The sequence below is a fragment of the Enoplosus armatus genome, chromosome 22, assembly GCF_043641665.1.
Source record: "Enoplosus armatus isolate fEnoArm2 chromosome 22, fEnoArm2.hap1, whole genome shotgun sequence".
NCBI classification, from domain to species: Eukaryota; Metazoa; Chordata; class Actinopteri; order Centrarchiformes; family Enoplosidae; genus Enoplosus; species Enoplosus armatus.
In genome coordinates this window covers 14554684-14579328 of record NC_092201.1, presented here as the reverse complement: position 1 = coordinate 14579328, position 24645 = coordinate 14554684, and the positions used below count along the sequence as shown (strand labels likewise).

Genomic DNA, 24645 nt, shown 5'->3' with positions numbered 1-24645 from the left:
TTAATTCTTTCCTGAAACACCGGAGTATAAAAGACATATTCATTGAATTCGTCTGTCTGCACGACCCATTTTGTCGACAGTTGTTTTATTTATATTTCATAGGTTTTGTATATGTACAATAAGAACATAAAAAAATATAAAAAAGTGCAACAACTTACATTTCCTCACTTTCCATCAACCTACAACTAAAAGCATAACACAGTTAAAATTTCATACAATATTCATAATTCTAGCATCTTGTTTATATTGGGGATATGTCATTTGATAGCGTTGCATCAATCAAACTTTATACCAAAGTTGACATCATGTAAATATGTTATTGTTACATCATGAAAATAGTCTTAGAAAGTCAGTATCTGGTGCATAAACCATCCCAGGAGTCATTTTAAGACGGATTTACGGATGTTTTTGTTAAACGTACAGTCAGAGAGAATGGAGCCTTGGTTGCACTCAGTAAGGCACAATCAGCTGAAGCAAAGAATACATCACTTACTCCACTCGCTGCATGATCCAATCCCTGAATTGAGGCACAGCCTGTTTTTCCAAGTTTTTGGATTTTATTTCCTTTCAATAGGGCCAGGTTAGCTGTTGGCTAGCTAAGATAACTGTCTCCTGGCTTGGTTTCTTTTGTGTTTTGAAGTTTAATTAGTCTGTGCATGGACTACTGTTGGAAAAAATGCTGCACTTGGTAGAAACACAGAGACAACACGTAAATTGTTAAGATGTTTTTGGGCATTTTTTGCCTCTATTTTGATAGTGACAGAAAATATGGGCGAGAGAAACGGGATGACAGTAAAGGGTTGCTGCAGGAAGGACTCATCCCACATGGCACAAGCACCACCGGTGAGCCACCAGGACGCCCTCAGCATGTGTGTTCGAATCCCCACTCCAACAAACACACATCTAGCCGCCATTTTGAGGGCATATGTAGGACAAGAGAACGTCAATCATATTCTTAATAATGGGAGGTTTTGGATGGAGATTGTGCGGCAGGTGGTGGGCCAGGGTCATCTCCCAGGCGTCCACCAGACGAACATTCAGTCCTTTGAACATGGCTCTGAGCACCTTGTCACGCTGCAGCGAGTACCAGTCGCTGTTGGTTAGTGAAACCGAAAACGACAAAGCTTTGGGGTTCCCAGTCCGGATGACGACCAGTGTGCCTGGAGCCCTGTCCAGCAGCCGCACCACTGCCCTGCGGATGCTCTGCAGCCGCCGGATGTAGAGCTCGATGGGGAAATTGCCGAAGTGAGCCCAGATACCAAAAACTACGACAGCGTTGGTGCCTCCAATTAAGCCATCTAGTTCATTGGCAATGTAACGCAGCTCGCTGGTTTGGACATTCACAATACGGATAGGAGGACCGTGGCAGCGGAATGTCACCAAGATGTTGTTTACATAGTCCAAGGCCATGAAAGGTCCAACTTTCTTCAGCGTGTGCAGGTCAAACTCCCGAAGGTCTAAAAGTATTACAGGGGGAAGAGATTAAGCTGCAGTATGAACAAAAGCAAACTGTTGTCAGAAATCCCTGTGGATCAGCTACCTGGTAGTGTTGCGCTGAGGTATTCAAACCACTGCCTGACGGTGGAGTCTCCATACAGGTGGACCACCTTGCCTTTCAGACACCGACTGATGTCAGACGAGGTGTTGAATCGACGAACTGTGGCGCCACCTAATGCTCGCCACAAACCCTGGTAGTAATAGCCAGAGAGTCCAGACTTCACACTGCTGCTCTTCACCTCTGGTTGATCTGAGAGAAAGCATAAGCGTGGGCTTATTTTATATTTTTTCGGGATCAAACTCAATATTTATGTAATAAAAATGTTGTAGTTTGCGCCTCTTACGGGGATCCAAACCTCACTGGACTTTACACATACCAACCTTATCTACATCAGACGTATGAATGTAGAAAACTGGTTTACAAAAGTGGAAGAAACAATAATGTTGGCTACAAGAACATGCGACCACCTGTTTTAACTAAATCTAATATGAACGTGGCCATTTTTTTTTTTACTCCCCCTTCCCAAATGCAGAAAAGTGGCAGTTGTTCGGTCGTTGTGTATTGTAATGGTACACTGGTACATGCAAATGGTAAACACTCCCACACGGTTTAGAGCAAGTAATCAGTTGCAGTTTTTTTTCCCCTGCCTATTTTACTTTCAAAAAAAAGTAGTAATAATCGTGCTTTACCTTCCTTTTTTGGCAACACAGTGACACTGGCGGGTCCTGAAGCCCAAATGGAGACTTTCATGTTGACACCACTGAAGAAAAGCACACAAACACAATCTTAAACATAAATACAAGACAGAAGGAGGAAACATTGGAAATCATTAGATTAGGTGATTATAGAGTCATGACTTCTTGCCGTGACTTGGCCGAGAGACATGACAGACTACACATTGGCCCCTGACCAATTATAGCTCTCGCCGCGCGCGTGATGTCACCAGGAAGGAGGTGCTAGGGACCAGGAACAAGAACGTAAACAAACAATGACAGTGTGTATGATGCTGGATGTCTTGTGTTTCGGAAAAACCTAAAAAAAAAGATCAGTTGTGGCGTCTTTCAGCTTCAGGTTGAGTCTGACCTGAAGATCACGAACATGACTATATTCTGACACAGCAGGAAGCTGTTTTCATCAAGGAAAGCTCTGATTAACTAATTGTGCTCCACCCACCACTGAACAGAGTTAGAGTTAGACGGAGTTAGCAACTAGCAACTTACGAGCCAGATATCTTCCTACTATTCAATATTCTTAATGACAGTCAGCTGGTGTGATTCAAACTCATTATTCAGATTATCTTTAAAACTTCAAACATCTTCAGATTCAATCTTTACTACCTGCAGTTACAAACTTCTGGAACTTCCCACCAAGGAGATACAAAGTGACACGAAAAGCCAGTCCTGCTGCTCCCTCACCTCTGAAAGAGCATCTCCTCCCCGGCCTTGAGGTTTTGTTTGTATCCTCCCATGTGGTGGTTGATCCTGGCATCACAACTCAGGTTGTTTGGCTTGTAGCAGAACCAAGGCTCACCTGTATGGAGGTCAGTGTAGTTGCACAGCGGCCGCTGGGTTGGACGTAGGCAGACGTTACAGGTGGTATTTTGAGAGAGTGAGCCTGAGCGGAAGAGGCTCTGGAAGTAAACCCTGTCTGGTTTTTCGCTGTTCAGCCTGCGCAGCACTGTGACAGTCTCACTAGGGTGAACCAGCGTCACCTGATGGGATAGAGAACCAGAACTTTCACGTAAAGTCCAGTCATGTTCAGGCATATCAATAAAGAAAAAAATAAAATGAATACTACTTAATGCTGCTCACTTTGTTTCAGGCAACCAGACAGATCTTCAGACTACAATCTCCGATTTGACCATTCACTGAACTCCCTCCCCCAAACAGAGATTGTCCAATCATAGCTTAGCAACTGTAACTAGGCATGGCAGGTCTGTGAAGCTTGTGTTATTATTTTTCCCACCCGTTTTGCATCAACTACTGTCCTACTGTGCTGTGATTGGCTAGTACTTGTTACTTCGACGCGTTGTGATTGGTTGCTAGCTGTGAGCACAGCTGTGGCCCAAGGGGGTGTTCCCTCTCCTTATTGCATTAAATGTCTATCGTATACAGTTCTCTAACCCTTTGTTTTTCTTGATGGCTACACATGGTTCAATACTGAGTGTAATATGTTAATTGAATAAAGTTATGGTTATGAAAGCATGATTACATATATTTATATTTGTATTATTATTACATTATCGTCAACGTCAGTAGCGTCACTAGTGTTGCTTGCGGGACTTGATGAAAATTCGACAGAAAAGCCGGTGGAGCTAGCATCCAATCACAAGTACGTGTTGAAGTAACAAACTAGCCAATCACAGCGCAGAAGGGCAGGACTTGCCGCAAAACGGGTGGGAAAAAAATTACGCATCAAGCTTTGGATTTCTCCACATGTTTGGAGGGTGGTCTATCTTTATAGCCTTTCCAAGGAATTAACAGTCTGTTGTCTGCTCTAATGTAATCACCTCAACCTGCGCGCCTCCTTCCCAGAGTAATGAGAATACAGCAGAGTAGGAGCCATTGAGATGATCCACCACTTGCCCAGCCACACCTGCACCAAGCTTCAAGTTGTGCAGCCGGGCGAGTAAGACGTCTCCCCCAGACTTCTTGGGACGGCCCAAGAAGTCATACATTTCGATCAAAACCTCCAGCTGATCCCCAACATGCCACTGTCCTCCACCCCTCCCTGAGAGAATGATGAAGGTGCTTTGGGCAGGATCACTGGTCTGATCCAGGGAAAGAGGGGCTGGCAAAACTGGAGTTTCAGGCCAAGCAATGGAGTCTAGCAGGAGACGTTCCTCCAGAGCGTCCTCAGGGGACAGTGGCTGGTAGGTGCAGAAGCTGTGATGCATGTGAGGGTCAGTGGAAACTCTCGGGTAGATGATGGTGAAGTTATGCTGAAACTGGCAGGGGGTCGAGAGAGAGATGGTGACAGAGATGCATCAAACAAATGTACAAATATTTTGGGGGGGGTTGATAAGAACTTTTGAGCTGTTAGCTACAGGAATTTGCCTTTCCCTACTTCCCCCGTGGCCCTTACTTTGTTCTTGAAAGTGACCCATCGAACGAAATGCAGGAGTGCCACGATACTGAATCTGCTCTGCTCAAGGCAAGAACCTGAACGTCAAATTCGAATTTTCGAATGTGTTTACTGAAATTAAATGTTTTGGGATATTTTACAGAAGCACTGTAAAAGCCTGTTTCACGCCCGCTTTGACATGACAGAGGCAGATTTCCATGGCTGAAAGATCCATTGAATTTTGATGCATACACGTTGGATTGAACCACAGTAAATGTACAAATCATCAGGGCCTCCACTGATGAGGTGAATCCAAGTTAAAGCCATTATACCTCTTTGATTTCCCTTAATGAGTCTTTACAGATGACAATGGAGGAGCCAGAGCCAAAATGAAACGGATGATTCAGGAGGAATTTTAAGCCTTGAACACAACAAGGCAGTTAATGATGACTGTAACACACACCAAGATTTCTTTAGATGCAGAGTCAAAAAGTCATATTTAAAGAGTAACTTAAAGTGAAGTCACATTTAGTTATCCATTCAGTGCCCAGCTGTTTATGGCCATCACATAGCATTTTTTAAAAAAAAACTATGACCCATTTGTAAAGATTTATGTCTTCAGTAGGAACGAATGGGAACCAGTAGGTTGGAACACACTGATGGTTTTGGTCTTGTCATGAGATGGAAACGATATAGTAATGCCAGCCTTGTCCTTTCATTGGAGGAGCTGCTGCTCTTAGCAAATCACAGTGCAGGATTGTGAGGGGAAAATAGCATTTAGCTCAAATTGCACTTGCAATGAAGAACATTACTGTTATCCTGAGCCGCATTTTATTATCCTGCAATATGACTAATATTAAACATTTCAAACAAGAGTCCACCCTTCCAGCGGTCCCACTAAAACCAACTTACCAACAGGATGTCCATGTTCCGCAGCAGAAAGATTAAGCCAAACACAACCAGAAAGAGGAAGATGGAACTGGTCTTCCGAAGGCACATGCGGACCACCCATCTTAAGCAAGCTCTGACCTTCATGATCGGTGATCGGTCTTCCCTGTAGCACTGTGACCACTTCATCTGGTACTGGATTAAAAAATAAAAACAAAGGGTCAGTCAGCCAACTTACACACAGTACCTTCATCAAGTACCTGCTACGGCTAAAGTGTACAATAGCAAAAGTTGTACGTGGAGTGCCGGTTAAATTTTGTGCAGTGCAGCAAACACGCCTGACCTGGATTTTTTTTTTTTTTTTTTTAAATCGAGAAAGCTCATTGTGTTTTCACCACTACTCCAGCTTTTTTGTGAAAGTTGTTGAGCTCACTGGAAAATATAACACATTGTTATTATTGTTCATCATCTTCTTTCATTTTTAGGAATATCAGCACAGGCAGCGGGCAGAAGAGCCCTAGATGTAGGGATAGGAAGTCTGACCCAGCTTGCGTCACAAGCAGAGGCGGGTAGACAAACGGGTTTCCCAGTACAGGCTGTACTCCATGAAGTGGGTTTAGTGGAAAACACTCTGAGTTAGTGAGCTGAGGGGAACTCTCTCTCTCTCTCTGTCTCTCTGTCTCCTCCCCTCCCGTCGAGCCTGAAGGAGCTGTGTGACACGCAGTTTCATTTCCTCATTCATGCAGTCGTTATCAAAGCAGGGAGGGGGCTGGGAGCTTTGACAAGACTTCTCACGTTTGTAAAACTGGAGTAAATTGCGGTTTTTAAATAGGCTGCATAAAGTCTGAATGTGTTTTAACAGCATTTCAGGGACTATATGCGGCTTTACACACGCTGAAACACGCTTATTAAATGTAAAACAGACTGACGCCTTTTCAACTGCACATCACCCAAATCTCCACGACTGGCTCGGACACTGAGTTGACAACCAGAGGTCCATAAGTAAACTATGTCTGTTTGTCCTTCATCTTCCGTTGCTCCACCCCGTCCCTCAGCAGCTACAGCAGAACGCGGGCGAACATACACACAACAACAACAACAACAACAACACCACACACACAGCAGGAGTCACTTTGCCTCCCCATGAAGGAAGTGACAGGCCGGCTCGTGTCTCCCTTCGAGCTCGGGCGCTCTCGCCGCTGCTGTGTGTTGGAAGACAGACGTCGCGGTCCGCGTGTCCGTGTTCGAGCTCCGCTACTGGCGCTTTATTTACCCGTTGCCATGGCGATCAGAGCGTCGGCGCTCCATTGATGTTGGCTGAACGCGCCTCACCCGGAGCGAGCGCGGGGTCCACCTCAGGTCTCTCGTCTGATGATACTTCCTCGCTCCCGGAGCCTCGCTTGAACCGGAAGTGGCTTTGCTCCGCCATGTTGAAGGCCGCCCCAAAACTCTTTAGGCTCGCCTGCTTGCCTCGGCAGCAGACGAGTTCAGCCGGTTGCAGTGGGAGGGCTACTGATTTGCTTCCATTTTTAAAGCAAATCAATACGAGTTTGCGTTCATGGAGAATGCACAAAGGCATTCACTTATTAGAAATGTACTCATTAAATGTGTCATTAAATCATTTGTTGCTGTTTAAGCTAATGTAGATGAACACTGTGGAATAATGATGAAAAATGATAATGGACGGTTTTAGCTTTATTCAACTTTATTCCACACACACACACACACACAAAAGTGCGTGTACGACACAATACAGGAGAGCTGATAATAGAAAGTAGTCTTTCACTATTAGGAAATAAGGGTTGAAAACCAAAATAAATCAATGAAATCTTGACTTCAGTGTGTCAAACGTCAAAGAAATCTAACACACATCTGCGGGTAAATATGTGGTGGTGGTGGTTGTTTGTGTGTGTGACGATGTAGTCGATGATATGTGGAGCTGTGGTGTCAGGTGGAGAAATGCTTTTGCGACTTCTACCCAGCAGAAGAATGCGTAGTCTCTGCATAGTTCAAGAGGACTTGGTTCGAGGCTTTGTGGCCCGTGAACAAGATTAGGATCAAAAATCAGTGATGGATGTGCTCTTAACAACAGTCACAGTCACTGCTAGCTGTTAATGCCACCTGCCAGTGTTGCTTCCTAAGTTTTTACCTGGGTGGGGCTACAGGCACTTTACAGTACAGTAGCTGGCCAGCTTCAACTGTCTCTTTTCTAAGACCAGTTCCAGAGTGTCACACACACACACACACACACACACACACACACAAGCACCAGACTCTTATAAGCTCAATTCTCACACAGGTTTCTCCTGACTTTTTCACATACAAGCACACACAAATATGACTTTGTTGCGGTTGGGAGAATAAATGTCCCACCTGGCTATTCCTCTATGTAATGTAGGGGAGACCGGGTATGGTTGTAACATGGGGAGAGTTGTAACATCACCAATTCCACCAATCAAGGATAAGATAGGAGTCATATGATCATTTCAGTATTTACCCACTTCCTCCCCGATCACATGTGCTGATTGTCAAGGTTGGAAACGGGTGCATGCAGATTCTATCGAGAAAAAACTGATTTTGAGGTAAGAAAGTAAATTATTTGACCAAGACTATATTTTGTTTAGTACTTATACTGTTGCAGATAAAACCATGTGACTCATATGAGAATAAATTGTAGTTTCTCAGGCAAAATGTGATGCATTTTTCCCCTGCTAATTTCAAACCGCTAAGCTAATACAGCTAGCTAAACAATGGCTGACGGGGGTGGGGTGGGTTGTAACACATCTTTTAAAAGTGTTACAACCATCCCCTTCCATACAACTAACAACACTGTCTTGATTTTAATATTGTTACAGAATGCCTAGGCAGTGGAAAAGAAAGAGGTGTGCCTGCAGATGTTTTCAGTCAGATCAGTCGCAAAGGCACATGGGATCTGCCATGTGACGCTGAGCAGATACTGCAAATCACTGCAGAAGCTGAGAGACCAGGGCTCCAGTGATCTTCCCAGTGTAGGTTACGGGAGCAGCAACAAAGTTTTCTCTGAGGTGCAGGAGGAAATGTTAGCTGATTATCTGACTCAGATGGTTTTGCTTTTGCTGGATAACCACTGTTCACATATATCTGTGAAAGCAATCGACTTCTGCAAAAAAAATGACGATGACGATATATGACATTCCAACTATTGTGAAGACTGCTCTGCCCGCAGCTGCAACACCCAGAAACATTCAAGCCGGTTTCCAATCCACGGGTATTTGGCCGTTCAATCCTGACCTTTTTTAGGCGTGTGACTATGCACCCTCCCAAGTATAAATACCCACTGATACACCAGTGAAGCAAGCATTGATGGAAGAAGAACAGAGAAGAGGCAAAAATGTAGGAAAGAGTAGGCCTATCTTAGGAAAGAATAAAGGCAAGCAAGAGAAAAAGGGGAGACAGCCCACCAAGAAAATGTTGAAAGCCAACGCTGAGGATTCTGAGGCCTCAGATGAGGAAACCTTTTGTGTTGTCTGTATGGAGCCATTTGGAAGGTCGAAGCCAAAGGAAGTATGGGTAAAATGTGCCCTATGCAGTCTCTGGGCCCACCAAGCCTGCACCCCAGGGTTACAAACATTCATTTGTCAGCATTGTGACTCTGATTAAAAAAAAAAAATATACACACACACACACACACACACACACACAGGTATTCTGTTTTTGCTTTTTTTTGTCTAATTCTTACAACTTACCCCAGCATGCGTTGGGGTAACACCCCGGTAGTGGCGTAGGTTGTAACAAAGGATCACCATGTATTTGACATCGCCTCATGAGGTCTGTGATATTGTTGCAGAGGTTTGAATTGGTGGCATTTGTAGTAAACAAATGTGGGTACCTTGTATTCAAGTTTGAGAACTCTTAACTCAAAAATTCAGTGAGTTGAAGGTGCTTAAACAAAAAGTGTTACAACCATACCCCGGTCTCCCCCATCTACCTCTGTGGTTTCCCAGCGAATTTACAGCGACTCAAAACTATGTGGCATTTTCATTAAACTGGTATAACAGCAATAATCCTTTGGGGACCTGCAGAGTCTCTGTGGTACTTAAAGGAGACCTTACTTTATGACTCCTTTATCGCGGTACTGCCCCCCCACAGGAACTTGACACTGCGACCTCACCAACCACGTGAAGCAGCCACGCCTGCAACCGCGACGCGAGCGGAGAGAGAGAGAGAGAGAGAGAGAGAGAGAGAGAGAGGCTGGCATGATGGGGCGGAGGTGAGCTGGAGCCGGGAGCAGAGCAGTGGGTGGAGTTAAGGATGCTTTGGGTACCGAAGAAGTTGTTGCCTCCACACGCCGAAGCCATGCGTAATAAGTGTGACCGCCGCGGCCGGTGAGGAGGGAGAAGAAGAGGAGGAGGAGGAGGAGGAGGATGCTGGAGCATGAGGCAGGAGGAGCGGACGTGCGGCTGGTCCGTCAGATCAACACAGGTATGAAGATCCACGCCGGGGGCGAGCACGTGGGCTGCGGCAAGGTCGGCGAAAACCAGGAGAACCAGGTCATCTGCTTGCAATGTCAGGACGAGGTGGTGCGGGTTTGTCCGGGGAGTCCGCGCAGTCCTCGCCGCGCTGTCGCGACGCGCCTCTCCTCCGGATCCGCAGGTAAAGGCAGCACCATGCAGCATGCGGGACCGGGAAAAAGTGTCACATGAAACTGCCGTTCGAGATGTCATCACTTGATATTGATATGATATCATTTCACTGGTGGGTGTGGGCTGAAATGTGATGTGGTGGTTCCCCCCCGAATGACTGCTTGGGACAAACACAAGTGAAGAAGTCATGAATTAGACCAAGTAAATAAACGAGTCAGCCTGGTTTATGGCAGAGGCTTGGTTTAAGCAAAAATCATGTCATTTAGTCATATTTCATTTTCAGTTTCGGGGGAGTTAGAGTCGGGGGGTTAGTTTTCACCCCCCCGAGTGGGACACCAATGTGTGGAAAATGTGCAATATTTGGAATATTCATTACCCTTTATTTTCCATGATCATCTAAACGTGAAACACCTGCACACTCTCACACACACACACACACACACACACACACACACACTAGTGCTCTTTATGTTTAATTACATTACAAAAACCCATAGGCGAAAAGATCAGAGAGACACAGCTGCTGCATCAGAGTATGTGGCTTCTTGTCTGCTGCTCACAACCCAAAGAGTTGATTTATCAGCCTGTGAAGTTGCTGCTACAATTCATGAAGCAGATATTGTCTTCCTTGTGAACGCAGCGACTTCGTACACAAAGCTTAAATGGCGTCCAACATTTCCGAGGCACCATCTGATGAGGGTAAATTAGGCCTTTAGTGTCCAGTGTCAAGGTGGTTTTATCAATTGGCTATCGAACCTCAGTGATAGAAAGCAGTGTTTCTCACTAAGTCATTCGAATAATTCAATACCATGCATTTACTGTACATTGTTGCCGAGTTACTTTTCATTGATGGCAATGAGCGTGACACGCAAGCCTGTTAATGTGCAGCTTGGTTGACTGAAGCTGGAATTCATCACAGGTGCAGTTATACCTGCTCGGCAAATAAACTGTGTGATATTGTGTTGATGTTGTATATAATATAGATCTGACCGTATTTCAGGTATATGGTTGAATTGTGCCACGCTGACCCCACAGTCAGCAGGGAATGCAGTTACTGTGAGATACAATTGTCGTGTTATAGCCCAGTAATTACAGGGTCAGGGGGTCGTGAAGGGTGCTCTGCAGATTTGCAGACTAGGACTCCTCCAGATCAGTAAGCGACAGACGTTCTCTTGCAGGGTTTCAGACACCATTCCCTTAACACCGTCAGGGTTAGTGAAGGGTTTTCCTCCTCTAAGTCTTCCAGGGTTATGGGCTAAAATTATGGGCTAAATAAAATTCACAACACTGCTAGTGTTGTGAATTTTATTCACAGTGTTCTGCCACAGTGGATGATTTCATTCCTCTCTTTATCAATTGGTAGACTAAGGCACTAAAGCTGCCAGACTCATGGATTTTATTCCCTGCCAAGGTCAAGGGTTTTTCCCTCGTGCGGCTCAATGTGTGGAGCAGGGCACTAACATTGCAGGATTAGGGGTTTTATTCCTGGAACACTGCGGGGCAATGGCCTGTCTCAAGAGCACTAGGCTCAGCGGCTTAGTGGACATATTTGGAACTGCAGGATGCATGATGTTCTAGCAATGGCAGTCAGAGTAACTGAAACTATAACAATGCCTGTGTTGCACTGTAAGTTGCTTTGGATAAAAGAGTCTACCTGGTGCCATGCTGTACCTAATGTGTGATCTCTCCACCTGCCATAGACCGTGAGCCCAGCAGTAGCAGCTACAATGTCTCTTCAGGAACCTTCTACAGCTGCGTCAGTCAGATCACCATCGGTAAGTGCACTTTGTTCAAGACTTGACTGCTTGACTGAAGAAAAATGCTTTACATGTTTTGCTATTGTAAAAATGACAGCCCTGTGCATTGATGTTATTTATTGAGTTGTTACTTTATATCATGTCTTCATGTTCATTTCTTAATAATTGCAGCAAGTCGTTTATTATTGTTTCATTGTAGTTCTATACGGGTTACACATCATGCTTTCCCCACTCCATCTGTGTGTGTGAAAGCGGAATATCTCGGAAGGTTATGCATGGTTATGTCAGACAGCTATTTCACTTTCCAAACCAAAGTGGCCTGGCAGCAGCGGGCTTCTCACAGGCAGAGAAGAAGACTAGCTGCTAGCAAACGGGATGTAAACACAATTAAAGATATTTTCAAAATCGGCTTTGCAAATGTTTTTTTTTGTTTTTTTGTTGAGGAAAGTAATGCATTCAACTTCTGTAAAGTCCACAGGGCACCTTTAAAGGGAAACTCCACCGATTTTACTCCACCTCAGTCTGTTTGCAGGTCTTGGCGAGTACTGCTGAGTACGTGAAAACAGTTGTACAAAGCCTTTTTGTGGCTCCAGAGGGAGCTGCCAGAAGAAGAAGATAAATTGCCTCAAGTGATGTCTCTGAATGTTGGATTTGCTAAGCAGTAAGAAAATTAAAGATTTCCCCTGACATGTAACTTTGTTTGTATGTCAGGGGTTGCTGACAGGAAATAGCGCGCTGTTGACGAAGCTGTCTGAAATCATTTTCCTGTCTGTCACAAAATTGCAATCTCCCACCATTTGCAATATTCAGACCTTGCCTTTTGACATTTTTTCGATGGATCCTACGGCCTGGTTAGTGGGAGAGGCCGTGAGCTGGATGTGGTGACAGTTAAGACTTTGGGTTCAGCTCAGGCTGCGCTGCTCCTGCTGCATGCAGGTGTTCCTCTCTTCCCTCTGAGCTAGATAAAAAAACTAAAAAAACTAATGAAGTGCTGAGGGAGAGCTTTGGACCGTCGAGACTCACCCTCTTGGTTTTACAAAGGGAAAGATCTATAGTCTTGCCCTACACTCTGACATCAAAAAGAGTTAGTGCGCCGCCTGTGATTTAAAAGCCCTGGCCTTTGTTTGAGAGGAAAATACCAGTCAGCATCACTGGAGGTTCTTAAAAGTTCCAATCGATTATAATCTTCCATTTATTCCTCCCTCCTTCGTTGTTTTAGGAATATGCTGCAGTTGTGCAGCTGGTAGCCAGAGCTAATCTTCACCCCGAGGCCAGAGATTCAGTGGAGGATGACAGGAAAAACAATCAAATGCACCGCGCCGAAACCTCGTCGACTGGCCACTGCTATGCACATTCACAGAACAGAGAGCTCAATTTTGAATCTGTAGTATATGTGATGTTCTGGCATCAGAGAGGATACATTTCCAGGAGCTGTGAACATGCTCAAATTTCCCATTGCATCCCTGGATATGATTAAATTCTTGTTTCGGGGAGTAACTGTACTCGACAAATGTGTTTCTTGGGGTTGTGCTGACTCTGCTTTTTTCTTATCAGGACATTTACTGTCAGTGTTATTACCAGCTAAAGCATCTTGGCTCCTTCTTTTACATAATTATTCCTGCACATTTCTGTTTTTATACGATGACTTTAAATACAGTTTTGTGTGGAATGTTTCTCGTGCAAGACAGAAGGGGAGTAATTGTTTTTTAAAACTCACTCCATGTTGCAGAGGATCGACGTTGCTCATGCTTTTCCTAATTGAGGCTAAAGAGGTCAGTGCTTGTTGGATTTTCCATGTCACTTCTTACTCTTACACGAGGTAAAACTAAAAGAATAGCTGTCTGTTTTATCCTCCTGTGGCAAAATTGGATTTGGAGTTATGCTTGATTTATGCATTAGCCAAAAACAGACATTGCCATCTGGATATTTTATCCAATGTTTAAACTATATAAACATTTGTGAGTTTGAAAACACCCTCTTGTTATTTAGTCAGGTACATCCAGCGTGATTATATTGGTTTGCAATGTTACAACAGGTCTCTTTTGTAACTCAGTTTTGACTGCAAAGTGCTACACATGGCATCTTTTAAAGAACATTCATAGAACTCATGTAATCCTTGATAAGAATCCTATGTTACTGCATGTGTGCAGCACTACTGCTGCTCTGTTGCTGCAACTGACAGAAGCACATTCCGTGTTCAAACTCTAACTCTAAAACTCTACTCTAAATGTCTTTTCCCGCCACACCAGCCCTCCATCCACCTAAAGGACTTCCACCGCAAGTCTTTCTATGGTTATTGTAGGCGCTCACATCAAACTGGTCATTGCGTAGTGCAGCGTGTGGCCCAGATACCCGCACCTGCATTAGTTTTCTTACCTTCCTGAGGGGGTCAGGAAGTGGAGGTGCTACATATCTGGGCCTCACTCTCCTCAGAGAGCCACGCGGGCACTTTTTTTCTGATGACTGCGACATAGATATTGCTTAGAACACACTATGTCCGTAAAGGCTGCGCGCACCGTGAGTTTTTGGAGGTCGTTCGGATACATGCCAGGTGTAGATTTCCACCTCCGCCCCTCCCGCCATTTCAGGTGACTTTCATGGGATGTTGAGGATTGTTGCCTCACTGCAGTTCTTAATGTTTTAAAAGCAAAAGCCACAGTCAATTACTGGCTGGTTTGAATTGTACTACTCTATATGCACCACTTCGATTATCCCACGCGAGAGATTTCGGCATTTCTGTGTCTGTCTGTGCTTCTCTCACTGAAGACAGAAGTGGACATGGCTCATTTGGGAAATTGTGATGTCACGTATTTCCGTGCACCAATCAGGATTGCGCGACATTTGAATAAAAATCTGATGGTCTGATTAACTTCAATTGTTCCCTATGTAGTCATGAAAATGTAGGGTTATAGAGAAAAACATGCATTTACAACCAAGTTTTCTGGGACTTTAAAGCTGGTATATCAACTTAGAGCAAGAAAGTGGAAACTTTACTCATAAGAAATGACCTTGATATGAGTATAAAATGTGACTTTATGTCCTTGGTTCACTGTACACTATTTCATTTTATCTTAAGTTTTACTACCATGAGATCATGATGGAGACGGAAATGAATTTCACGCTGGTGACAATGTAAACATGCCACTACGTCCGTGAAACAAACGTTATCTGGAGGGGGCAATGTATGTGAACAAGATATGTGAAATGAACCACCCTGAAGAGGAATTCTGTTTGTTTTTATGCTCAGATAGAAGATCACTTGTGGCAGTGGATTTCATGACAGGATGTTGAATCAACCAATCAGCTTGCTTGATGTCCAGGTCCGCGCCACGTGTTAAGGCTCTTCTATGTGTAGTTTCGCAAAGAGATTTACGCGTGTCTCTGCAGAATCATAATTCCAGTTTTAACCCACAAACTACTGTAACATGTAATCCTAAAACACGCCTAAAACGAGAACTCAGTACAAGGCCAAGTTTAAAAGTCAAAGAGAGAATCTCCAGCATGCACTACACTGTCCAATCAGGTCTCGCTGTGTCAGCCTTATTTTGTAGAGAAGAGAGGTTGTTTGGGCATTTGTCCATCACTGGCAAAAAAAAATCTCTTCTTGTGAGCATTTGTGGATTGAATGAATGAGCTGTTATGGGATGTGTTTTTTAATTTAGAAAATGAGAGAGCAAAGTCTGGTCAGCGTTGTGTCTGATACTTTAGTGCTGCTGGATCATGCGCAAGAAAGTAAACGGGGGGGGGGGGGGGGGCAACAACAACATTCAAACTTAGTTCAATTCAGACGTTGTGCTTTTTTGTTTTTTCATGCACATACGTTTAGGTACCCTGGTGTGACGGTGAGGAGTAGTCCCTGCTCTGAAAATGAGTAAAATATTGTTATCATTTGCTGTACTCCTTTTTCATACATTCGCACACCAAAGAATATCCCCTCTCCTATAATTTCCGAGCAGCAGTCACAATTTTCTTGCCAAAAAGGTGCTGTACAAGACAAATTCCCCTCAGGGGGAAAAAAAGACTTTCTCTGTGTTCTAGTTGTTGCAACTGCTGACTTGAGCACAAACATTATTTTCGGGTACGCCCGGGCCCGACGCGGCTGCACTCCATCGTGTGAAAACCCCTTTATTCGTTTTTAGAGAATTCTGAGGCTGTAAAATAGCTGAGATGAGATGTATGGCTTAGGTTTACTGCGTCCCTCCTCCTCAGAAGTGCACCTTCCAGCTGAATGTGCTGTGCGAGTGGCGAGCTGGGAGGCTCAGATACTGCCAGGCGTTCCACTACTCTGCTATTGATCAGGCTGTGTTTGTTCATTGCTGATGTACCTTTGAAATCTGCTGGGCTTCGTGGTTCACAGGAAACCAGGAGGTGTGGAGGGGGGGGGTGGGGGGGTCCTAATCTACCTGCCCCCCCGGTCAATCGCAGCATTCTGTACTGCATGTTGGGATACTGAATATCAAATGGGGATCATGTCAGCAAAACAAGACCTGTCCGTGTTAATCTCATCATTCGTACATACTGCAGAATGTGCAACCAATTAACCAAACCCACAAAGCGTCATGTTAACTTCAGCACAAGATTCTGAAGTTTCCAACGTTACCGAATGATGTATGTCAGGCTGAACTACAGTGAAAAGGTGACGGGAAATGTCAAAGGGTTAAACATTTGAAAGGGTGTAAAAAAACACCAAGGTAAACATCACTGGCTTAAGCTAAAGTTAGCCAATGGGAAGTTGAATGTTTAGTGCTTCTATGCCCCTTTGATTGAATGTGTTTTTAATGTGCTGCTAGACTGAGTTTCAAGGTAAAAGATAACGCACACATATTGCAGAGTCCAAGTGTATCAAGTCTACAAGAGTCTGACACCGGATCAAAGAATAAACAGACACAAAGGTCCGGGAAGTAAAGGGGGTTGACGTATCCAGGCACATTTGATCCCAGGCCATTATGTTTAAGTAAGCCCAGTGCCCAGACCAAGAACCACTTTTTTTAATTTAGTAGAGTGCTACATTTGATGTAATTAAATGTAGACAAATGTTAATTAATTCAGCCTCAGGGCTGTTTTCTCTTGTTTTCCACTCGTGCAGCTTTCTCAAGTATTTAAAATGTGTGTGACACAACACAACCTCCAGAGATCAACAACTAACCAAGCTGCAGTGTGGCATCAAAGACACAGCTGCAGTATAAAAACTTCGGGCCAGTAATGAAGAAGTTTAATTTTTGGAAAGTTTTAATCTTGGATGTTCAGTATTGATCTTGGAACAAACGCAAGATACACCTACTGCGCATTTTCCAAAGCTTTAAGCCCCCATCTTGTGACTTCAGTGGTCAGTTGGATCATTAAAAGCAAACACAAACAAGACTGACAGAAAATTGTTTGATGTGAAAAATTCACAGTGTCTGTTTACCCTGTGTTGTAAAGAAGAAAAAAACGGAATTTACGGCCGTGTTTGGCCCCTCAACCTGCCAGAGACACTGAGCTCAGACACCTGCCAGCCCGGAGCCGAGCCGAGCTGGGTCAGTAGTCTCGGAGGCCTCGTGAAACTGGGAGAGAAGCCTGCTGAAGACAAAATCGAAAGGCCGGAGGCAAGCCGAGCTGGTTCAGCAGTCTGCGGGTCCTCATGAAGCAGAGAGGCAAAGCTGCACTTTGCTCTTATTCCATCAGAGGGATGCTGAGGAACTTTGTGGCCTGTCATCTAGCAACACTCACCACCAAAGCTCTGCCTGAAAACTGACAATTACCATGAATAATTCTAATAGCAAATTGTATTCATTGGTTTGTTTCAACAGGGACGGTGCACGTCAATAAGCGTTGCTGTAAATGCGCCAGATAGCGATAGCAGGGTAGCAACAGGTGACAGCAGACGGCAAGGGAAGTTCACAGCACAGACAGGCTGAGGACAGTAAGGCGCAGTTGAGTTTTAGTCCTGGCAGAGCCGAGTGCTAATTCAACATTCCTTTATATTAGCTCTAAATAAACTGTACACGTCCAGTTCTCTCACAGTTGCTGGGATGGAGTTCCATTCTAGTGCAGCTTTAACAGAGAACGCAGGCTGACTAGAAGCACTTTTTTCTCAGTGGAATAATGCCTGAGCGCAGGAGAAGTCAAGCCGTGTGTAATCTTGCAACCAAGACAAACATCTGCATATATGTAGTATGTCGTGCAAAACATGACTGTTATTAGTTCAGAAGTTGTAACATGAGTGACAGGACAGCTGCTGTGTTGTTCCTGCCATCTGTAAACACCTTTGCTTGCAGCTGCATAACTGCTGGGTAATGCCCGATGACAGTTTATGTTGGATGGTTTAATGATGTTGACAGCTTCCACCACTAGAGGGCAACATTGCTGAGGAGATTACTGTGATACTTTGGACTGTTATGGTTCACCCATCTACCAGCATAAGAAAAGGGCCAGTTGAGAGGTCAGAGGTCACTGACTCCTGATAGTAGGAGGTCGGAAAAGTTTAAAAAAAAATATATATATACATATATATATATGTATATATATATATATTTCTCCTCATCTCTCTGTTCCGATTGTGGTCTGACTCCTTCCTCAGGATTTGACCTCGGGGGTCAAGTGGCCATCGGGTTCTCCCACTGGAAGAGTCCTTTCCCAGGGAGCGGCCAGAATCTCCCCAGTCCGGACGGCGTTCACTCGGAGGCCTCCGCCGTCCCGCCCATCAGCGAGTATCTTGATCCGGTGTCCTGCCCGGCATCACTGTCAGTCACCCCGCTGCCCACCTTCAGTGCCAGTCAGGAGACGCTCTGCGACAGCAGCACGAGTACGTAGAGTGCAGTGCACGCTCTTAACTACGAGCCCTCAGTTTACTATTTGTGAAATACTTTTCAGAATAGCTCTGACTGATCAAAATGCTTCATATTGTCAGGGGAGCCGTTGGCACATGGATAATATAAAAGTGTTTAAACAGTCACAACGGAAAGTATCTTCTTAAAGTGATTTCAAAAGGAAAAATTGGGGACACAGTGTAATCCTCTTTCCGTGCAATATTCATTGTAATGTTTAGTTGAAGCTAATATGAGGTTTCAGCAGTCTGTGTAAGACAAATCAAGCAGACATATTTCAAAGTTGCAGTGTTTTTAGTACAAAGTTCCCTCCTTGTCCCTCCGCTGACAAAGACACAGCCTGGCAAAAGTTACACAAAGAAAGAATGTTGTACCGAAAAGAGATAGCCACTGAATGTGTGTAACACAGACTTCTGAAGCCTCATATTAGCTTTGGCTGAACTAAGGAATGCATTTTTACACAGGTGGACTTTGTACCCAGTACGGACAGGAGGAAGGATTACTTACATGTGGGCAGTTTAGTATTGTTTTAGGATAGACTTTAGGATAGAAAAATGTGAACCTGTCCTTTAAATTCTATAATGTCAGTAAGTGTGTGTGAGCTGTGGCATGGTGAGTGTGTGTGTGTGTGTGCCCTTGAGTCTCGTCACAGGTTGACACTGTCATCAGTGCCAACTGTCATTGTTTTGGGCTACAGCAACACTGACACAGCCAGCCCCTTTTTCTGATTGGCCACTGCCAGAGCAGGTTGACCTCTGATTGGCTGCCAGGGATGGCTGATTAAGAATGCCGATGAGCGGCACGCACCTCCTCTCTCGCTCTCTCTCCCTCTCTCGCTCTCTCTGCCTCTCACTGTAAACATCCTGCTCATGCTGTGTGTGTTTTTTTCCTCCAGAGAAGATCTTTGACAGCTCTTGTGAGCTTTCCTGCTGCCCAGTCTCACTATGACGGTGTGAGTGTAGGTGTGTGTGTGCGCGTGTGTGTGTGTGTGTGTGTGTGTGTTTTACGTGCATAGTGATGTTGGATCGACCGATGCAGAGATGAGGAGTAAGGAGTAAAAAAAAAAAGTGGGGATGCTGGTTTCCCTCGTGGGACGTCGCGTTTGCTCGTTTCCCTCAGCGAGGTCATTTGCACGCTGGGGCTGGCGGGGGGAGGAGGGGTGACCGCTGTGTGTGTGTGTCCATGTGTGTGTGTGTATGGGGAATAGTCTTGGCTGTGTTGGCGTCTGCTGCGGCTCGGCTGGGAAGCCCCCCCCCCCTCCCTCATCTTTCTCTCTTCCCCTCTGAGGGGCGAAGCTGCCTCTCTACCTCGCTCCACCTTCACACGGTGAGTGTTGTCAAGTTGTCTTGAAGCAAAGGCAGCTTGTTCTCCAGAGCAGATGTTTTTTTTGTTTTTTTGCTGCAGTGCTCTCTCTCTCTCATGTGTTTCCTCTTTACGCTGCTTCATCTCTTTCACGCAGTTCCCTGTGACCATGCAAGCTTTTGACCTTCACACACACACACACACACTCATTTTCTGTCCGAGCTGTCCCCACCTTCTCTTAATTGTCGTACACTCCACTTCTTCAACCTCCATGATGCATCAGTTGTAAGACACAGAAATGGGTCATGCCTCTGTGAGGAGTGTGTGTGTGTGTGTGTGTGTGTGTGTGCTGCGACCGTGCCATCCAGGCACCAGTAGCAGGTTGGCAGGCGCAACATCCCCGCTGCTCGCCGTCAGGGAGAATATGCAGTCCCCTGTCCGCCCCAGGGCATGATGGGTGCATCCAGATTCCTCCTCACAAGTGACTGACACCCGATCCCCTTAGCAACACATCACACACCCCCACCACCTCCCATTCTTCTTCCCTTTCCCCCCTCCACTCTTTTATTCCCTTCTCAGCGTGAGCTTTCATCTCCAGGCTGGGTTGTGTTACGCAAGGAACCACATTGTTAATGTTTTGTTTTTTTTTAGCTAAGAATGTTGTCTCACAAACTAAAAGGGCAAAGATAACAATCACTGGGGCTTTATTTATCAAGTAAGCAAATGATAAAATCAAGACTTGAGGAGAAACCCACAATCAAGTAGTTGTTCATAAAACCCACTTTAATGTCTACTATACATTTTAGTCATATATCCTGACGCTTATACTGTGGTACTGCAGGCTAATTGCGGCTAAGGCTAAATTAAGAGCCAAACCAAATGAAAGGGACACAACAGTGATTTAATATCCGGTTCTTAGAGGCAGATTGTTTTTAAAAACGTGCAACGGAGGCTAAGAGTATGGGCCAAGCTCCAAAAACACTGGATCCTACACTTCCCATAATGCAACGCTGTAGCGTCTTTTGTCAGATGTTCCCTGCCTGCTGAGCAGCCAGCGGTCTTTGAAACTAAAAGCTTTCTGTTAAAAATTTTAAGTCTCCAAACCGAAGCCAAGATTCACTTGATGACGTCATCAGGGTTGCTGTCTAAAGGTGTGTTCGGACAGAAAGCGAAGCACATTTCCGCCTCAAGCCGCTTGACTGTTGCAGATGCGATATGTGATAAATAGAAATCAAAGATCATAGAAACTAAATGTCTTCACATACCATAACCATGAGTGGCTTTTATACATTTAAATCCCGTGTGGATCCAATTATTAAATCCAAATCATTTCAAACCCCTCTCAAGCTGAACATGAGACGAGCTGCATAAGATATGAAATGCTGATTGAATATGTATCTGACACACTGAAACAACAGGCGCAGCCTACTTACTCCTGCACACATTCATTTTCATGAGCTAAACGCTCCAAATACTGGAGGTCTTGATTCAGAACTCAGAACAGAGAAGACTCGCCACCACTCCGAAGGTCTTTCTGAACTGCAAAAAAACGAAACAAAACAAAACCAACACAGTAAGTGAATGAATTACGTAGCCACTGGCCTCATATCAAATAACTAATGAAGCACCTCAAGTTGTATTTACTGTAACTGTGTGCTGCCAAAGCGTCAGTGCCGTGTGACCTCAGTTGTGGCTCTGGTTACAGGTGTACCATGGAGCCTGACCGGCCACTGTCTCGGCACAGCAGCACGATGTAGGCTAATATGTAGAGTGTCCGTCCTCTGAGAGCAAATATTTATAGTAAGCAATTCTCTCTCCCTTTAATGAGACCGGCATGGGAGTGCTGTGGGTGCCGCTGAGCTAGTGCTGTTGATCCCCATGGTCATTACATACGTGCATGTGTGAAGTGCAAGATAACACTCTGAACAGAAGATTCAGAAACAAGGCTCTGTCTCGCAGCACAGTACACTCTGTTCAACTTCTGAGGGGGGAAAAAAATGTCAACTTCGTCTCTGTATAAATTGCGATTCATGTGAATGATTTCTCTCTCTGACCACTGCAGCTCCTGTTTCGATAGATAAACCCCAGCGGAGTGAACGGACCACTCTGAGCAAAGGAAGAGGACGCTGAGCACCGGCTTTTCACTCGTATGAAATTTATTAGCTGCGTCCATAGGCGTTCCAAATGTTCCAAAGCATCCACCGCTGATTAAGAGCCGAGACGCTCTCCCGATCTCTATCTCTGTTGTCCCCGGTACTACGGCTCAGCAGAAATTTTTAGCTGAGTCACCTTTAATGTCACAAAATCCAGCACGCAGACCTCTAAGACAGCCGCCCACCTCTCCTGAAGTCTTCCCGCCCTCCAGAGAACTGGAAGTAAGAGATACAAACCCATTTAGATAGAGTTGATTTAAGCTGTTTTGCTCAGCTTTGAATAACACCCCCCCCCCCCCCCCCCCCCCCCAAAAGGACACAGTCTGGTTGACAAATAGACCCAATTAGCTCGTGTGTTCCCATGGAGAGTTTCCTCTCTTTCAGGGAGGTCTTTTAAGGTTAATCCTTATTAAGGAGATAAAAGTTACTGAACTGTCATTTTCTCTCTCTTTCTTTCTGTGGGGGTCTTCCCCCTTTGACTTTCTCAGGGGAAGCGTTTGTGATAGTGTGAATGGATATCTAACCCAGTCCTCTGAACCTGTTTTGGCTTTTACTGCTAAATTATGTTAAAGTGTGTTATGTGTAACCCGCTGAGCATTTTGACGTCTTTCAGCTCATTGTTTCGGTTTTACAGATCTCAACTTTACTATTTCGGTTGACTCTCACAGCTCTCATCAGCGTCATTTCCGGACGCAGTTGGCAGCTGTTCCACCTGTCCAGGTTGTTGGTGGACACTAAAACGAACTAAATGGAGGGTGAATATTTGACTTAAACTCGCCAGGTGGCCAGAAGCATAACTTCCAGTGAATGCGAGTGTTGCTGTGTGTCTGCTGCATGTGTAACTAACCAACTGTTGCAGGAACGGAACTTTTACAAGGTGAAAATCTGTTATTGTTGTGTTTACAGCTGGTTGCGCTGCCCCCAAGTGGCCAAAAAATCAATTCATGCAGGTTTAAACTGTCTAACTGGCATTCGCTACTCTATGAGTCACTTACGCAATAAGATGACCATAATATATCAGCGGTGGTTGATAGGTTGGCTGATCAAGACCAATGGCCAATACAATGCTAGTTGCTGACATTAGTGGCTTTCAGAAGGGGACAACAAGTACTACCAGTGGGTAACTTAAGTTAGAAAGGCTTCAGAGCATGAAGAGACTAAAGTGTAATAAGAAAGTATAAAAAAAAAGTTCGCTGTGTCCCATAGGCGTGAGTTTATCTCTACATGGGTCTGAGCCCCAGCGGCAGAGTCCCCACCGACGCAGAGTCCCGCTGCAGCCCTCGGCCTCAGGCTACCAGGCAGCGGTCAGACCTCTCGCCTTCTCCTCCCGCGGGGAGGCCGACATCATGGAGGAATCCTCGGCTGAAGCCCCGGAGTCCAGCACTCAAGACGATGTGCCGCCCCTCGGTGAGACCCGACACCCACGCTAGGGCTTGACGTTTGGTTGTTTGAGACCAAAATAGAGCTAAAGGGAGAGTGAATACTGGAGGTGGCCAGAGACATGACTTCAAATACATGTTAATGTTGTTCTGTGTCTGTTGGTCTGCTCATACTCTGCTCATCTTCCTCATCATCAGCTGTGAAGGATGTCAATGTGCTGCTTCAGAGAGAAAGGTCCGAGGGCACCAGCAGCCCGTCCAGAGACGACGACTCCACCCTGCTGAACCCGGGAACCCACAGCAGCATCCTGGACGACAACACAAAGTCCGATTCTGGCCTCCCAGAGGTCAGTGGTGAAACTAGGTCTCTGGGCCTCCTGAGGTCATTGCTCCTTCCATCCAGGCTGAAGATATAAGCCAGTTTTGGAAAGGAGTAGTTAATAGAGTGACGTGTGTAAAGGTAACAACTAGGTTAATACCCACTTATTCATCCAGGCATGATAAACGATGGACGAGAAGTAATTCAAAACAAGGTTATAGACTCTTCCTCTCACTGGCCAGATACTATTCTTTTGTGATTCTCTCACTGTTGTCTGTCTGCCTGTCTGTCTGTCTGTTCTCAGGGGAGGAGTAAATCTAGCGGCCTTTGCTTCAGCGACGGAAAGAGCCGCATTGACTACATCCTAGTTTACAGGAAATCCAGCTCGCAGTCAGAGAAGAGGGAGGTATTTGAGCGGAACATCCGCGCAGAGGGCCTACAGATGGAAAAGGAGGTGAAGGGCGTTGACGCTCGCTGCTTATTTCATCGTGTTGGAAGTTAAAAAACATCATCATGTCCGTACTGGCCTTACTTTAAAATCCAGATATTAGCAATTCGGCAGTCTTCCAACAAAATACACATTACACTGAAGCTTGGTGGGTTCCCGTACGGACGAAGAATTAGCTTTGCTGTGAATACTTTGGCAAACCTGCAGCTGCATTCACAGCACGCAACATGAGCGTCATCAATACCAATTTGTGTGAGGAAGCAATTTAACGCTCAGCCCCGTAACGCACGTAATCTCAATGGCCAGATTGCTGAATTTGAAAATGCCCAGAGCCTTTGTGTCCCGTCCTACCAGGTCTGACACCACCACTCATACAGCGAAAACAAAATGTGCTGATGGCAATTTTCTCC

General features: G+C 45.1%; 2 protein-coding genes across 2 annotated transcripts in view; one reads left to right on the top strand and one right to left on the bottom strand.

Moving 5' to 3' along the window:
- Nucleotides 1–47: 47 nt before the first annotated feature.
- On the bottom strand, nucleotides 48–14300 carry LOC139304875 (NXPE family member 3-like). Its single transcript, XM_070928770.1, has 7 exons — nucleotides 14205–14300; nucleotides 5474–5632; nucleotides 4008–4445; nucleotides 2914–3209; nucleotides 2188–2258; nucleotides 1541–1747; nucleotides 48–1457 (listed from the first exon to the last, which is right to left on the bottom strand). The coding sequence occupies exons 1-7, from the start codon at nucleotides 14298–14300 to the stop codon at nucleotides 904–906; spliced, it is 1821 nt and encodes a 606-aa protein (XP_070784871.1). The 3' UTR covers nucleotides 48–903.
- The window catches only part of LOC139304874 (anoctamin-4-like), a 31161-nt gene continuing 16368 nt past the window's right edge, over nucleotides 9853–24645 (top strand). Inside the window, exons 1-6 of the mRNA XM_070928769.1 lie at nucleotides 9853–10081; nucleotides 11772–11846; nucleotides 18388–18612; nucleotides 23296–23496; nucleotides 23667–23815; nucleotides 24092–24241. Coding sequence (XP_070784870.1) covers nucleotides 9853–10081; nucleotides 11772–11846; nucleotides 18388–18612; nucleotides 23296–23496; nucleotides 23667–23815; nucleotides 24092–24241 — 1029 coding nt within the window. The remainder of the gene's footprint in view (nucleotides 10082–11771; nucleotides 11847–18387; nucleotides 18613–23295; nucleotides 23497–23666; nucleotides 23816–24091; nucleotides 24242–24645) is intronic.

What these genes read in the sequence shown, in the direction of transcription:
- LOC139304875 (XM_070928770.1), bottom strand. Translation starts at nt 14,300, where the DNA reads ATGTCGCAGTCATCAGAAAAAAAGTGCCCGCGTGGCTCTCTGAGGAGA. An exon ending in GGAACATGGACATCCTGTTG is followed by an intron (nt 4,446 to 5,473) that starts GTAAGTTGGTTT and finishes ACCCCCTGCCAG; the next exon opens with TTTCAGCATAACTTCACCAT. An exon ending in GAGGAGATGCTCTTTCAGAG is followed by an intron (nt 2,259 to 2,913) that starts GTGAGGGAGCAG and finishes GCTTTTCTTCAG; the next exon opens with TGGTGTCAACATGAAAGTCT.